We start from the raw sequence: 17,477 nt of genomic DNA, 5'->3' as shown, positions 1-17,477 counted from the left end.
CGCTGTCCCGCTGATCAGCTGATTCAGCCTGGCGGGCATCATCATGGCCACACCCTCCTCCTCGCCACACTTAACCATAAAATAACTCTGAAATTCAATATATTGTTTAGTTGAATTTTTATGCATTATAAAAATTTGCATTAAGCATAAATCTGTCACTGGCATACGGTCCACACTCCACAGCGTCAGTGTGTCCTAGGCAAACTTAGAATGCATATTCCATCTGCACATTTTTAGGACAGGCGTTTTGGCCATTGTGTCTTAAGTCTGATTTCTCTTATCTCGCTGGCTTTCACACTGTCAGAGGAGCTGCGGCTGGCTCTGGCATGGGCATGTTGTGCAGCTCTGGTGTCATGTGATCGTTGTGAATTACTGTCAAGCAAGAAGACATTGTGTCATGACGGGTTATTGTGTGGAAATATAATATATATATATAAGGTACATTTATTCAAATACACAGGCATTGCTACAGTACTTCAAGAATATGTTTGTATGACTCCAACCAGGTCTCCTAAGCAACCAAATTGGCTCGGTTGCTAGGGAGGGTAGAGTCACATGGGATAACCTCCTCGTAGTGGTGATTTAGCAGTTTTCGCTCTCAATGGGGCGTGTGGTGAGTTGTGTGTGGATTGTGGAGAGTAGCATGAGCCTCCACATGCTGTGAGTCTCCTAAGCAACCAAATTGTCCTGGTTGCTAAGGAGGGTAGAGTCACATGGGGTAACCTCCTCGTGGTGGTGATTGGTGGTTTTCGCTCCCAATGGGGCGTGTGGTGAGTTGTGTGTGGATCGTGGAGAGTAGCATGAGGCTCCACATGCTGTGAGTCTCCTTAGCAACCAAATTGTCCTGGTTGCTAGGGAGGGTAGAGTCACATGGGGTGATCTCCTCGTGGTGGTGATTAGTTGTTTTCGCTCTCAATGGGGCGTGTGGTGAATTGTGTGTGGATCGTGGAGAGTAGCATGAGCCTCCACATGCTGCGAGTCTCCGCGGTGTCATGCACGAGTCACGTGATAAGATGCGCGGATTGGCGGTCTCAGATGGCAACTAAGACTTGTCCTCCGCCACCGGGATTGAGGTGAGTAACCGCACCACCACGAGGACCTACTAAGTAGTGGGAATTGGGCATTCCAAATTGGGATAAAAAAATTAAATAAAAATTTGCTTGCAGACAGGGTGCAAAATGAAGTTTCTGCCGCACCAGTTGATGGCAGGTTAATAAATTGTGTGGCCGTATGACTGAAATCAATTTTCTTCAATCAGTGGAGGTCATTGCCATCTGTCGCATTTTGATGGCTTAAAGGGATTGTTTACCCAAAAATGAAAATTCTGTCCTCATTTACCTTCATCTCTTTTCCAAAAACGGATGACGTGGTTTCTTCCATGGAACACAAAAGAAGATTTTAGTTTGGCTGAATGGTAAAGCCCTCAGTCACCATTTACTTGGTATGCGAATTTTCCATTGAGGTAAAAGACGTGTCAGTTTTCTTTAGTATGTAGTTTGTATGTCTTTAAATTGAATCATGCGTGTCACTGACATCAGCGAAGGTCCGACTGTTGTTCTTACGATTACATTCAAACATTGTATTATAGCCTGCTAGCTAACAGGCTACTTATATACTCATAATATTTGTAATTCTGAGATTTTAAGAATGCACTCAAAGCATGTTTGAGACAATGTTCTAGTTGACAGTGCTAACGCTAACTTACTGAGTTGCTGCCGCATGTGTTGTGTGTGCGAGCGAGTGTGCAGAAGTGGCCACCTGTCTTCTGTGAAACTTTAAAGATGAGTCAGAGGTCGTGTCTTCATGGGAAGAGCCTTTATAGGAAATTCTCATACAAACTGAGTTTTTGTCTCTTCAAGCTACTTTTAGGGATGCTTCAAAAAGTGGGTGAAAGTGCAAATGAAGGTCTTATTTTACCACCATCCTGATGAGAGTTTAGGAAGTGTTTCACTCCTGTAGATGCAGTTGATTCATGCATTGTAAAAACTTAATGGTTGGCTTAATGAAAGCATTGATGAACATGTTTATTCAGTACAACAGCACTATAGATTTATTCTAATTATTATTATTTTCATTATCATTCCTATTTATGCATTTATGCATTTGGCAGATGCTTTTATCTAAAGTGACTTACAGTGCACTTATTACAGGGACAATCCCCCCGGAGCAACCTGGAGTTAAGTGCCTTACTCAAGAACACAATGGTGGTGACTGTGGGGTTCGAACCAGCAACCTTCTGATTAACAGCCCTGTGTTTTAGCCCACTACGCCACCACCACTCATTTATTAATCGTACATGATGTACAATATCACAATTTTACTTTGATTAATTGAGCATTCATACATTCATTGTATCCCAAATATGTCAAATTCCATGACATTCCGCATTGTGTAGTTAATTCCATTTTTTATGATTGGATTCCGCGATGCCGGCCGTGTTTTCCTCATTGCATAAATCATAGGGCCCTTTATAATATTGTAATAATATTTGACGTTGATCCCTGGTTTTGATTTATTACGATGTTCAACATAATTGCAAAGACAAATATTATCAGTGTTGCATGATTTTTATTTGCACGTCCTTTCCTGAAGATCCAGTGCCTGTTGTGAGGGTGCCGAGATTGGTCCTGTTCGTCCCATTAGATCATCAACAATCTTGATCTTTGACCTTTTGGCTATATTTGTCACTGCAATTGTGCTTTGGAAGTTAAAATCAGAACTGTGCAAATGCACTGACGACAACTGCGGGGCAAATGGGTCTTGTTAGAGCAGGGACATTTTTGTGAAATCCTGAGGTTGTTCTGGTTGACCAAGAATGATGGGAACATGGAGAAGCCCGAAATCCACCTATCTTTTGCTATGGTGGTGTTTGAACTAGAGGTCTCCACGGGTCCACCCGAACCCGATGTCCCGGGACCTGTATGGGTTGGGGTCATTGTTTTAAACGGTCAGCTGGATCGGGTCGGGTCCCATTCTTGTCCCGGGTCTGTTTAACATCTGCAGTGGCGCGACGACTTTACCAATTGACGATTGGCTCTTATATTTAGAAGGCGGCACTTATTCTGCCATATCGGTGTTTGACAGCTGACTTAAACCGAAGTGCATTATTGGCGTCTGCGCGATTTTTGAGATATTGTGGTTGGAGTTCGTTCGCTTTGTATATCTAAAATCTATGGTCAGACACATCTCAAAGAGGACAGACAATGGCAAATTAGTGATGCTAATGTCAGCGGCCGTGGCACTGAACTAGCAATCGTTGTTATAGTTCAAAAGGGCAAACAGTGGAAGTTATCGTATTATGCGAGATACAAAAAAACGGCAAAGTCGCGTTTGTCACCCGCCACCGTGACCGCAATTGGACTTTTGAAGCTGAAATAATGAGTGGATTATACATGCTCTTTCATCCGATAGAGAGGAACTATTATGCCATCTTTCTTGGTCTGTGTGTCCCGGCCGGGTCCAGATTTCAAATAATAGACTGGTCTGAGTCATTCCGGGTAGTACATTTACGGCATTTCTCGGTTCTGCACGGTCCGGGTCCAAACTTTAAAATAATAGACTGGTTTGGGTCGGTTCCGGATCGCACGGTCTCTTCGGGTTCGGGCACAACACCTCTAGTTTGAACCCCCCACACAGCACTTTTTGGTCATTTTCAGCTCAATTTAAATAAAGCTTTTATCTAAATCAGTGCTATTCAATGTCGCCATTTGAGTTTTATTTATTTATTTGTTTTATAAAAACAGCGTTCTTCACCTCTGTTTCCTGTGAGGTGGAACTTTCTTCTGGGAGCCCTTCAAACCGTTGCCGTGCAACTTTCATTATCAGCCCCGCCGTTTCCTGAAAGAGTCACTGGAGTGGAGAAGTAAATGAACAGGTTACTGGACAGTGTTGTAGTGAGTGTTTGTGCTACAGTTATGGATAACCAAGCAATGAGAGGCAGATTGATATCGGGGATGATGCAAGGGCAGGCTCACTTATGTATTTTTACATTCATGCCACTAGCCTAAAATCATGCTGTGCCTGAGTTTTGACTGCATCTTTAAAGTTGAGTCCTTTTGATTGGGAAGATGGCTAATATCAGTCGAAAGGTCACTGGTAAGGTGTGCTCTTTGTCACTGGATGGGATTGCAATAAGTACTGTGTTCAAACAGCTTACCCAAGTTCTTACTGGTTGAAAAAGCAAGTGGTCCCACCCCAAACTCATACATTTGGTTGAGCCAATGTTGCTTTGTCTGGCTGGCCGGGACACTCGGATTAACAGAGCTATGTTTTAAAAGCACCGCAGTCGTTTGTCACTTTTTGGAGAAGTTAGACTTTTTGTCGTTTCTGCATATTGACCTGGAAAGCATTTTAACGCTTGGAAAAATGACTGTTTTGTGTTTCCATGCAGTTCAACTCTTAGTCACGTGAGGGCACCAGAGACGCATCCTCCCGAAGATGCAGTTTAGCAGCTAATTCAAGCACAGAATGCCACGCTTAAGCTGTGTGACAACTGGCCTGGGAGCAGTTTTAATTCCCTGTCACTAGCAATCCCAGTGTGTTCATGGGTTTAGACCTGCCATATCAACAGCCTCCATCATCAATGTACATTAAGAGACCTGCTGAACTGCACACAACTGATGTAGCTGTCTGAAAACAAACCTTAACCGTTCTTGAAAGCAGAACTGAGATTTGTTGTCACTTTTTGCAACTTTTAGTAAAAGATACTGTATATTTGAGAGAGGACAGGAAATCAAGGGGGGAGAAAGAGGGGATGCAGGCGAAGCATGCTTAAAGCCTCAAACACGCGTCTACCGCACGAGCATCACAGCTCAATGTGTCGAAGCACCCACTCTGACCACTAGGCCACAGCTCTGATGCTCGATGATCAAAGTGGATACTTTGTTAGAAATGTCTGGAAGATAATAACAATTGTGTGCTTTGCTACAAAAAGCGTGATGCTATTCATATCATGCTCAAACAGCTGTCTTTGACTGAACTTGCAACTGTTTCATATGCAACCAAGTGTTCAAATGTCCTTTGCAGACCGTCCATGTGGAAAACTCCCGTTCCGTACATTCACCGGAGGTTTGCCTTTTGTACTGAATGTACTATTGTCATAAAACTTTATTGTCCCCAGAGAACCTTTGTGAAGAGAACTTTCTCCCTCAAGCAGCTTTAGTATAAATGATTCATGAGCACTTTTAAATTTTAATCTCTCATTTTGTTGTTTTACTCTCCAATGAGTCGGCTTGGTCCGGTCTCTGTGTGTGCGCAAGTAATCGGAATGTCGTTTCCGTGCAGAACAATAACAAGTCGCTTTTCTGATAGTGTCACGGTGTCACATAGTTACAGTCTCCGCAGATACTTAATTATTCTGTTTTAGTGCAGTAGTGAAAGAATAATGTCTCTTTGATTACTCCCTCTCTGTGCTTGATAATTCTGTGTAGTATATCAGTGGAACTGCGAAATATCTTTATTTGCAACCAATTAAAATAAAGAAATGGTCTATTATTTATATAGAGTATTTGCATGTAGCATATTCCCAAATCCCACACCTTAACATGCACATTCTAATGCGTTTACTGCATGTTGTTGTCCGTGTTTTGAACTTTATTTCCTGTAGTGGAGTGTTTTAGAGAGCAGATCTCATTAATTTAACCCGTTCTTGCAGACGGATGTGGAGGTGGGCTGTCATACTGTCAAGGAAGCTTCTGTTGGCTCTGGCGTTGGCGTGTCGTGCGATACAGGCGTCATGTGAAGAGCTGTGTATTAATGCCTGGGGTGTGGGGTTCATCAGCACAGCTCTTGGAAACGAAGGCTTTGTGTTACTGTAGACAACGTGCATGTACAGGTGTTTTTACATGGCTGTTTAAAGACCCGTTCACACAGTACAGCAGTTTTATCACTGGAAATTGCCAGACTGCTGCTCTGGTGGTTGTTAGCAGGCGTTCCTTCCACTGGATTCCCTAATGTTATTGGTGGGCAGCGCAATTGCACGATGTGTGTGTTTGTCTCCTTGACTGTGTAGCCATACTCACACATGAAACCTGTTAAATTGCAGTTAAATTGCCAGATTGCCCCTTCTGGCAAATGTACCATATCTGCTATTCAAACATGCATCGTGTTCCATCTCTTATCCATTGTTCTGCCATTCACCCCATTAAATCCTGGTATTAAGATGCATCTTGGGTGATCCGATCACATGTGGTCAGGTGTGACGCATCGCTGTTTAAAACCTGGTCACTTAAATGCATCTCTTGTGATCACTTGTGTTCGACATTTCTCGGTTATTTTAACGGAGTACCTGAATTGAAGCGGCGTCAGATGTTTGTGCTAATCAGATGTGTCCATGCATGTTGATATCTGACATGTATATTTATACACTTTTTCAATTTTTCTGTTCGGATGGTAATTTGCTTTATAGGCTCTCGAAACAGGCAGTTTAGACTATTGTTTTAGCGCAGTGGTTGATTGACAGGTGAGGGGTGGTGCTTCAGGACAGAAGCATTTAGACCTCAAATGCAATGTGGTCACATGCATTTTTGACTACCTCTGTATATGGTTTTTGTAATCCGATCACAAAACCACACCTGTGGATTACATTAACCGCTTGTGGTCCGATGATCTGAAATGAATCTTAATACCAGGTGTAAATGGGGTCTCTGATGTCATTAGTCAGTAATGACATTTCCACGGTCAAGCTGATATGCTAATCTGACTTTTGGTGCAGTGTAATACCTCGTTCACGAAGCAGATGATGAAGAGAAGCGCTTTAGTTAGACTGACAACATTTTTGGACTCCAGTGTCAAAGTCGTTAAACAGCACGAGTAATTTCCGTCTTCTCCGTTAGAACTTTGTGATCAGCCCAAAGCAGAATTCTGATGTCAGCGTGACCTCGTACGTGCTCAAACTGTTAATCTTATGGCTTTGTTCTTTTGCTGTAACGTTACCTTCTCATTCTGCGGAATTCCCAGAGGTGATTTGCCAGTGTTTCCCGTGTTCACACATGACTTCCAAACGGAAAAATGCCATTCATTGTCTGGAAAAGTCACTCTGTGTGAAAGTGAATGTCTAATCTAAGATTTAGGATTGAGGGCTCAGTTTAAATTTCTCTTTTTTTAATTTTCATGGTTTTCCGAGTGTGAATGTTTGTTTGCATTTACGCTCGGGATAGTTGTGGAAAAGATGCAATCAAAAGTTGCTGCTTGATTTGTTTTTGATCTCTCAAATGAACCTCCTTTCCAGACAGATTCTTCCCCCATCAGTTCCAGAGAGGCTATATTTAAAAAGCGACGGGCATGCAGAATAAAGGATTTCTCCTAACAGAAGGCTGTGCCTGACATTCTGCAGGAGCCAGGGTTAAATCCCTCGCATTTCTGGCATTCCCAGTAATTACCTTGTGCCAGTCATGCTAACGGGCCAAGGCTCAGCGGTACACATATGGCACATAGTTGTACGCCATGAGATGAAGGGACAGGCTTATGTGGGTCTTCATAAAGTGAGAGGACACCAGCTTTTGGGTTTCCAGGGCAGGGCTAAAAATGAGATCGCCCGTCTCTGGTCAATTAATCAAGTAAGCCCTGTATCTCAGTGTCATAAGACCCCTTTATATTCCACAAATTAGAATTTTTACTAGAGAGAATATTGTCATTGAGGCACTGGAGCAGAAACGCTCGAAGGCTCCAAAATGCAAATATAAACATGTATTATTATCGTACAATGTTATACTGACTCTAATTTACCCTCTGAAACCAAATCCTAATTATTCTTTTCTCTAATGAACCTTGGAGTGCCTCATTCATTTAAATAAACCGTGCTTGGGCCTGTAGAATTCGTTTTGAGATCATAGAAAGTGGTTTTTGTTTTTTCTGTGATTCGTTTAAAAGCTTTTTAAATGTTAGAAGTCACTGTCGGATGCTGTGTGGAGCGTGACTGCTATCAGTCCGCCGAAGGCTAATTTGGACAAAGACATGTACGCTCTAAATAAGAGCTTTAAAGCATGTATTTTTTTTTTGTTTTTAAATAGATCCCATCTTAATATGCTGAGGCAGCTCTTAAAGGAGACCTATTATGCCCCTTTATACAAGATGTAATATAAGTCTCAGGTGTCCACAGAATGTGTCTGTGAAGTTTCAGCTCATAATACCCCGCGGATCATTTATTACACCTTGTTATAAACGCCTCTTTTTGGGTGGAATCAAAAACACGCTGATTTTGTCTGTGTCTCTTTAAATGCAAATGAGCTGCTGCTCCCCGCCCCCTTTCCGGAAGAGGGCTGTGCCTTTACATCTCGTGGTTTGGTTACTACAGCAACAACAAATCAGAACCAATATGACTGACAGCGTGAGTTCAGGCAGGACTGGACTGGGAAGAGAAATCGGTTCGGGATTTTACATAGCAACTGGCCCAAAAGTTTAGCGAGTGGGTGTTCGCTGTCCTTTTCTGCAGTGGCGCTGTTTTGTGGTCCATTCTGCATAATGCGTCGGCTCATTTTAGCTTATCGCAGCCCATTTCACGGCCGCCCCACCGGCCCACTCGGGTCTCCCGATGGCCAGTCCGCCCCTGATCGGCCCCAAAATGCGTCGGCCCACCGGGAAAATGCCCGGTATGCCAGATTACCTGTCCACAGCGTCTTCAGTGGCTCTGACGCGGGAGTACATGAAGACTCTCTTATGCTCCAGGACTGTGTGTAGATCACTCAGGGGAGGAGCTATGATAATAGGGCGGAGTCCATCACCAGTCGTGGGCGTGGCCTATTCTAACGTGACATCACTTTAGAGCAGAAACGAAAACCGTTGATGTTGACACACTGTTTTTGATGAATAGAAATATAAGAAAGACTTCTAACATTGTAGGGTGATTGTGTACACACACTGCCGACTCACATTTATGTACAATTTGCATAATAGCTCCCCTTTAAGTAATACATTTTTAGGTTGATATCCCCTAAAAGTGTAAACCGCAAACTGACCAGCCTGACACAGCAACATTTGCATAACCTGCGGCTCGTGTTTTGGGAGGAATTATTTGTTTGTCAACCAGTGGGAGAGATGGTGGTGTTCTGGATACCTGTCTGAAAACAATCAATATTTAAATTTGTAATATTTAATGTTTTTTTTTCATATCCGTTTGGTGACGATCTTGGTGCAGAACACATTAAAAATGTGTGTCATGTCATCTGTTATAAAATATTTGATATATTTTTACATTTTCTATTATTTCTATGTAGTTATGAGTTCAGTATGAGTTTAGTGTCTCAGAGGCGTGTGGTAAATGTCTAGCTAATGTGAATAATTTAAGAGTATTCTTACATGGGGATCAGTCAAAAATGTGACATTTGTTCTAGCAGAGCATTTATTGTGTTCATTGTGCATCATTTTCCGCTTATTTTGTGTCTAATGTTAATTTTAAAGATAACCGGCATGATTGTGCTGATTGTTTTTTTTTTTTATCTAAAAGTAAAAAAAAAAATGTAAATTTGAGTATTTTTGTAGTCTAGTACTCTAACCCTAAAATGAGTACTCGATTACTCGTAAATTAAAATGCATGTTTAGAATAACATGTATGATGTGTGTGAAATTTAGCCTATGTTTTGTTTTATTTACAAACGTTACATATATATAACTTTAACAAACTATGTTTTATGAAGCATATGCATTAATAAAAGATGCAAATACGTTTGACCCAGAGCTTACATGGAAACCAATCCCTATTGCTCATCCTTCCTATTCAAGCACACGATGAACAATTCAATTCATACATTTGATATCATACTGAACTAGTGAATACTGCTTTTGTTATAAAAGTAAAGATGTGAAGGTGTTTGTGTCTGTCTCTGTGAAACTCATCGACTTTGGCGACATTTCTTCATGGTGGGCTGGGGGGCAGATTCTTGTGCATGTGTTTCTGCCTTGATGGGGGCAGTCCAGTACAGGACAGCTGCTGCTGGGCCCAACAGACTCACTGATGACATCAGACCCTCTGATATTTTAAAAGGGGCCACAATCCAGGGGAGCGAGCTTAGTGTGTACAATCAGAGCTGTGCGAAATTCTGTCTCGTCCAACACTCTGAAACCCTCTTGTTGGCTTCTTGGGAAATTCATTGATTCAGCCACTGACCAAATCCCACAGAGAGCCTCTTTCGGGATATGACCTACTAGCCCTAGGTTGGCAATGCTGCGGCATTGCCCCATTCCCCGTTTCTCATCATCCAGCCAGAGGAGAAAGATGCCCAAGTCCTCGGCCAAAGAGAAGGCACCCCAGGCTCCTCCGGAGAGCAAGGCACTGGAACTGGCTGACCCGAAGGAGGTGGCTAAGGAGCCCCTGCCTCCCCAAAAAATCCTCAAGATCTTCAGCATCAACATAATAGCTCAAAGTCTGCCCTTCTGTCGTAGACGGGTGAGTCACTAGTCCCAGGAGTCACTGCAATGCTATGCCCAACATAATGCTTGTTGTAATAACAGTATCGCAGACTTTTTGAAGGGGGTCTGAGGGGGATTTATAGTTCAGTTTACTACATGCTTGAAAATCTATTCATATATTTGTTGGAAGACAGCGCCTTGAGTGTGTTGGCTTGCATTCGTAGATAAACAGTTGTCAAAAAGGTGCAATTCCAAAGTGGCTCCTGTTTGGTGAACACAATGGGCAAGCCTGTAGCTTTAAATAGCAAAAAAAGACAAATAAATGCATATCAGTTTACCTTACATTTTATAAATATCTAAGATTTCACAACTGTGTATTATTGAACCGTAATAATACGTTTTAGATTTTGGAAAAGAACCAATACACTCTGGTGTTGCTTAAAATGTGTTGCTGTGCTTGTGAGCCATTGTTCAACCTTCAGCCTCCCTGTCGTTCTTAAACAAACAATAGCAGTAATTGTTTAGCGTTGTCTGGAGACTCAATATAGCTGCACCAGTCTATGAGGTTGTCGTACTGTGCTGCATTGCTGGCATTTTAGTCTTCGTTCCTCTGACCTTGTATATATGTTTCAGCAAGTCAAGTCAAAATACCACGTGGCATGGTAAGAATATCATATTGGGATTGATGCTTTATATGATGGGATTTGTATATAAATACGTTTGTACTCATTCAGCTTGAACAGGAATCACCGTTACACTGTTTGTTCAAAAGAAAATGGCGTCCGTATACGTTCGCGACGGATGTTTGTCACGACTTCTCCTTTGGCCGCCACAAAGATCCCATTCGGTGACCTTAAAAAGGCTTGCTGGGGAGTTCCTATTTTTAACCCTGCCCAGAATCTGAGAAAATGTATTGATTGGTTGGAAAAGCAGCTGCTCTCTCTGGTCTTTGGGACGTCCCACCAATCCCAGACTACAGTGATGTGTGTGTGCTGCATAGTCAAAGGGGGAGCGGTCCGGAAGGACTCATAAACGATTACCATGTTCATAAAGGACTCATTGCAATGTTGCACCTCAACAACTGGCTGACAGTTCGGCTCGTGACCTTCCGGTCCTAGCCATTTCGCTAAATAAAGCCAGTTAGCTTGCTAGAAAAAGGAGGTCATTTGGCTGAAAGTATATCCATAACGGTTTCCTCGTCACTAAATCATACTTTTTCGATATTTCCATATATAGATGCATCTGTTGTAGGATAAATGTGTTAAAGAATTGACATGCATTTAGCTTTGAGGTATCGGCATGAACATAGATGTTGACAGAGATTAAGCAAACTTATTTTAGTGTATCATTTGTGGTGAATCATTAAGAATTTTGGGAATGGTAGTGATGTGAAGGAAGTGTTTAAAATGGAATGGGCCAATAAACGCTATCAAATGACCAATATCAAGAAGTACCCTCCATTTTTATTGATATTACACATCGTAGGCACTGAAATGAAAAATGTAGTCAAACTAATTCCACTAAAACTAAAACCATTCTGTTTTCCCTGGGTTGTATTAGTGAATACTGAAGCATACAAGGTGCTAGTTGACTTGTAGTTCACTCATAGGATGCAGGACATTGTCAGTTGTAGCCCGGTGTGTACACAGGCTCCCATTTCCTTTCTTGTTTTGTCCTTTTGTTAAAGGGGTCATGACATGAGAAACCAAATTTGCCTTGATCTTTTGGTATATAAGAGGTCTTTGTATCATTAAAACATCCTGCAAGTTTAATATTTTAAGGCGTCCTCCCCATTCTAAGCGAATCATTTATTTAATCAAGCTCAAAAATACAGCTCGTTCTGGATTCATGGTTAGAAGTGGCGTGGCGGTTAGAAGTGGCGTACCAGCGTTTGCATATGACCGCCTCCAGCACAAGATAACTACGCTTTAAGCGCCAAGACAACTACAGCTCATTTCAGTATCGCCGTCGCCTCACAAGTGTTCAGTCGATGGACAGCGAGCTCTGACAGAGACTACTTGTGCACAGGAAAATTACGATGCCACACAGATGTGCTGTTCCTGGCTGTGGTCAAACAAAACCTCTGAATAAGCTGCCGAAAGATCCAGGCGTCAGGGAAAAATGGATGCAGTTTATTTTTTGCGGGCGTCCCAGTCACGGCAGTGTTAACTTAAGCGTTTGTTCTGTACATTTTAAGGATGACTGTTTTGAGAACAAATCTCAATATGATGCTGGCTTTGCCAGAAAACTGTTGACTCAAAAGATAAGTCCGTGCCGACTATTCTGGGAACAACGACGGCACAAACTGTAAGTAATCTATTTTAAACTTTAAACTACTTTTTAAAGCGCAATTTCATTCATTATGAATAATCACAGTGTTTTTACTTAGTTTACTTGCATGTTGTTCTGGCTGGAAGCGTCAATAATTGATACATAGGCACTGGCGTTAGCCAATCATAACAGTGAGCGTTAACACTGAAGTCTTAAATGGAAGCGCCCCCAAAACAGGCTGTTTGAATCAGAGGATGAGAAACAGGGTGGGAAAAGGTCATAAATCACTAGATTTTAAAAGTTTTTCTTAAATATATATATTAATACTATAATTGCACCTAAGGGAACATAATAATACAATAAAAAAAACCCATGTCATGACCCCTTTAATAAAATATGCATGCATCCCTTGAATCTGATTAATAGGATGTTTATAAGCCCAAGATGATGACATACTGTAAAATTGGTTTGTGTGCCGTCTATCCTAAATTCCCATATGGCAGTGCAAATAATTCAAGTCAAAGACTTCTTCCCACTGATGCAATGATTAAGCTAATGGATATCAATTACCCATGGTGGTCGATTCATTCGAGAGGCTACCGGAGAGCGATATCTGAATATGTTGCGAATGTGATTCATTGCAGAAACCTCATATTGGGAAACAAGGAAAGCCAGCAATATTTTCTCCCGCTACCCCATGTTCTTAAGAGATTGAGGATGAGCCAGCCGAATGATAGCGCAGGGGAAAAGCCAAATAAAATGGTCTATATTTCTAATTAGCAGTTCTTTCCGGAAGATTAACTCGATGGTATACAGCTAACTTTCCTCATGAGGCTTGTCTTAAAGTTCAAGTTATCGTCGTCCCTTCACTTTTATTTTTTCTTGTAAAATCAGGCCTCCACTGAGACTGCAGCGGAGGAAGACAAACGAGCAAAAATAGATCTCTAAACGTCGACATCACAAAAAACAGACGTCCCGTTCCTCACCAATTGAGCAGCTGGTTTGGACAACACCTTGCAGAAGTGACTTGAGATCCACCAGCTGGCTCCAGTGAATGGAATAGCTTGAATTTCTCGGGGTCCCCGTGGACCAATATAAGATCTCAAAAGCTTGCTCAGCAAGTTCTGCTGCCACCGAGTTTGAATGAGCAGCAGCTTTTATGACTTTGAAAAGAAAATGGCAAAAACAGTTCAGGATAACAAGGCTCTTATGTTCATCTCCATATGTTTCTTGAGTCTTTGTCTGAAGTCAGTTACTTTTACTAAAGGCTCAAGTGCTTTCTTTATAAAGCTTAACTTCTAGTCTTTCAATTTCGTTCAGTCTTAAAGTCCCTACAAGCTATTACTAGGGAGTCCCTAGTAATAGCTTGGCAACTGAGTTTGGTTTCCACGAAGACATGCCAAGGAGGCAAAAGCTTCCATTTTTCCCAGGCTTGCTATAGCACCCAGCTGTTTTTGTGAGAAGACCAACAGGAAATGAATGAGTTTTCATGCTAGTGTACTTGGGTGCATATTGCTTTTCTATTCCGATCTGCTTTGCCATTCGGGTAAGTTGATCTGGTCCTGCCCATCACAGCTATGCCACCGCCATGGTCCCCATCAAGGGCCATTTGCTATTTGAGACCTTGCCTTTGGCCTGCAAGTCTCACTGTGCAAGCTTCCTTTACTTTTCCTATCCAATTTCTGGAAATTCTTAGTGGCGGCGTGGAAAAAATGGGACTTGAATGAATTGAAAGCTCATAAACAAAACTGACTTACTGACTAAACTGGCTAATTTAGATATATAACATAGAGGTTAGCAAAGCGCTTTACACTGCGTCTCATTCACCCATTCGCACACACATCACACACCAATGGCAGCAGAGCTGCATGTAAGGTGCTAACCTGCCATTGGGAGCAACTTGGGGTTCAGTGTCTTGCCCAAGGACACTTCGGCATGTGGAGTCGTGTGGGCCGGGAATCGAGCCACCAACCCTGCGATTAGTGTCCGACCCGCTCTACCACCTGAGACACAGCCACCAATTGTGCATCCTAGCTAAGAACATTGTAGCTCGAAACACTGCCTCCAGTGGCCTAAGCGGTAAGTGTTGTTAGGTGTATGTAGGGGCACATGTGAGCTCCATTTTTCCAGGTGTATTGTCCATAGTGTATAGTTGTGAGGCCAGTTGTTTTTAGCTGTACTGACTGTAATACAGTGAAGAGAAATGCATGTTGTAAAATATGGAGGCCCAAACCTGTATAATGAATAAATGTAATAATAAATAAAGGAATAAATGTGTTGATTAAAACAAATATAATTAGTTTTTAATTACATTTATTCCTGAATTTATTATTGTATGACTTTATTCCTTTATTATTTTCTATATTTATTTTTAACTTTCTTTTATTTTACTAAATTTCTATATTCTTTATAGCTTTTAATTATTTATTCATTTATTTTGCATATTTTTTTACTTATGTGTTCATTTATGTTTTATATTTATTTATTACCACATATATGTATTTCCATATTTATATATTCCCATATATATTTATTTATTTATACATGTATTTATTTGGACTTTTCTGTGTGCAACATGTAAATGAGGGAGGCGGTCCTTGCGGAGCTCCAGTGAATCATTGAGCTAATAGTACTTATCGGAAGCAGATGGACGTCCCACCTTAGCACCCCTTGACTCGCACCGATTTTGAATATGCAGGGAAACATTTTGCAGAGAGTTTAACAATCCAGGATGTGCTTCAACATTCATACCAGCATAGAGCTCACCTAAAACATCAATACCTCTACTCTAAATGAAACATCGTCAGTTTGATGCATATTATTGACTTAATTCGCATGTCGCGCAACTCTCTAGATATATGTGAAGCGTCAGAAATAGATTTTTTTTATTGCAGATTATACATAAGCGATCAGGGAAATGAAGCTTGGTTGTATCTTTTACAATTAACAATCATAACAAAAAACAATATTATGGATTTGCAGACATCAAAATATGAAGTTATATACACAGAAAAAAAAGAGAAGGACAAGGTTAAATAATATAATTTATGAAACTTGCTCATTTTGTGGTTTTGTTGAAGAAACAGCTCCCCATTTATTTTGTGGTTGTAGTATAACCAATAAATCTTGGATTGACTGAAGCTCTTATGTTATTAGCCCCACAAATAGCTTTAGTTTACACGATATGGCTATGACCTAACGTCACATCAAAACAAGTCAAGAGTAATCGAGCACACGCTTCAATCTACAATAAGCCAATGAGGACCCGCCCACATCATTATCATACAAGAGACAGAAATGTAAGAATAAATACAAAAATAAGTAAATGTGGGAATATTTAAATATAGAAATAAATACATGTGGGAATAAATAAATATTCAAATAAATGTATATATATATTTTTTTAAAGAATAAAATAAAAAGAGAAAATAATGAAGGGAAAAAAAGGTCATACCAAAATAATTTCAGGAATAACTTTCATTAAAAACGAATTATATTTGTTTTATCAAGACATGTATTCCTTCATTTATTTTCTTATTACATTTATTCATTTATGTATTTATTTATTATTTTTGCATGTTTTGTCCTCCATAGTAAAACAGCCAGAAGGACATTGCTGAAACTAATTAACAGGTAGCCAAATCCCTGAAACGGTTTAGGTTACCCTAACCCCAACCCTAGCTTTATGATCTAATATGACAGCTGTTGGGTAAAGAACGTTAACCATTACAATGTAAACAATAAATAAAACACAGAAATAACACAAATTAACTGTTAAAAGAAAACTTTTTTTCATGCATTGCTTCATTCCATTGGCAATACTCGGCAATCAATCTCTTCAAAGTCAAAGAGTCTCCTATATGTTCTTAAGTGCGTGAGTGCTTGAAGCCTTTCTGTTGGTTTTTAACGTGAGACATGTGCAAACAATCTCACATAAGAGCCCTGCAGCGCACACAAACAAATCACAGTGTGTTAAATGTTACATGCTGTACGTTACTGGGCTTTTTTAAGCTCTGTCTTTGAATGTTGCCAGTGAACCCAGACTTGTTTGCAGAGTTTGTGCGCTGTGGTTCGTTCACCACAGGGGCGTTATTTCAAATGGAGACAGGATGATGCGTATCTTCACGTATGTGTATGCTTGGGGGCAATGTGACACTCTCACGGGTCTAATCATGACTCCTGTTGCATCAAAAGGCAGACTGCAGTCTGTAGCCTAGTGCTGCCCAGACTACTTGGCCAGACATGTTTAGTATATAGGATGAAAACATTGGCCATTTTGATCTTGTCTAATTCAAAAACCTTTTGTATTAGGATAGTCTCTCTTGAGGTGAACCATCTGCCTGCTGAAAAACCAAATCCTAACCATAATTTCTGATCTTACGGTCAGTTATGAAAAGTGCACAGTGGATTTCAGATTCGTGAAACTCTTACCATTTTATCATGGCGATATCTCAAAAGAGTAAATGGTTGTACTCTGGTGTCCTTCCCTCACCTTGTTGGGTATGGGTGCTGTTTGAGTATTCGGTCAGCTGATGCGTCCTCTTGCTCGGAGAGCTCATCTGCTCCTACGAGAGGGAGGTGATGGGATTGCATTGCCCTTGAGCTCCAAATAACGCTGAGTGAAGGCATCTGCCCAAAGCTATTCTGAGCAAGCCCATTCCAGCCTAGTACAGATAAACAGAGTATCAGGCAAACAGTCTTGCAGTATTATCCATATGGGAAGGCCAGACCATGACAGCACAGACAAGCTGAAAAACTGTTTCTAACCGCTTGTCAAGCTGAAGGTAAGTGGCGTGTACCCAGTGTGGTCAATGCAAGCCCAACTGGCACTTGATAGCAGTTCGCCCACCCTTCAATAAAGC

At 41.1% G+C, this 17,477-nt stretch overlaps 1 protein-coding gene across 3 annotated transcripts in view; it reads left to right on the top strand.

Annotated features, from left to right (window-relative positions):
* The window catches only part of LOC127651457 (F-box/WD repeat-containing protein 7-like), a 173,246-nt gene that overhangs the window by 79,458 nt on the left and 76,311 nt on the right, over positions 1 to 17,477 (top strand). Inside the window, exon 1 of one of the 3 annotated variants that reach the window (XM_052137290.1) lies at positions 10,018 to 10,381. The exons of the other annotated variants lie outside the window; for them this stretch is intronic. Within the exon in view, the coding sequence (XP_051993250.1) occupies positions 10,157 to 10,381 (225 nt within the window). The 5' untranslated portion in view covers positions 10,018 to 10,156. Of the gene's footprint in view, positions 1 to 10,017; positions 10,382 to 17,477 lie in introns of those variants that run through there. 3 annotated transcript variants of the gene reach the window in all.

This window comes from Xyrauchen texanus, chromosome 11, assembly GCF_025860055.1.
Source record: "Xyrauchen texanus isolate HMW12.3.18 chromosome 11, RBS_HiC_50CHRs, whole genome shotgun sequence".
Classification (NCBI taxonomy): Eukaryota; Metazoa; Chordata; class Actinopteri; order Cypriniformes; family Catostomidae; genus Xyrauchen; species Xyrauchen texanus.
Note: the sequence above shows the minus strand (reverse complement) of the source record. Positions and strands in the feature narration are given on the sequence as shown.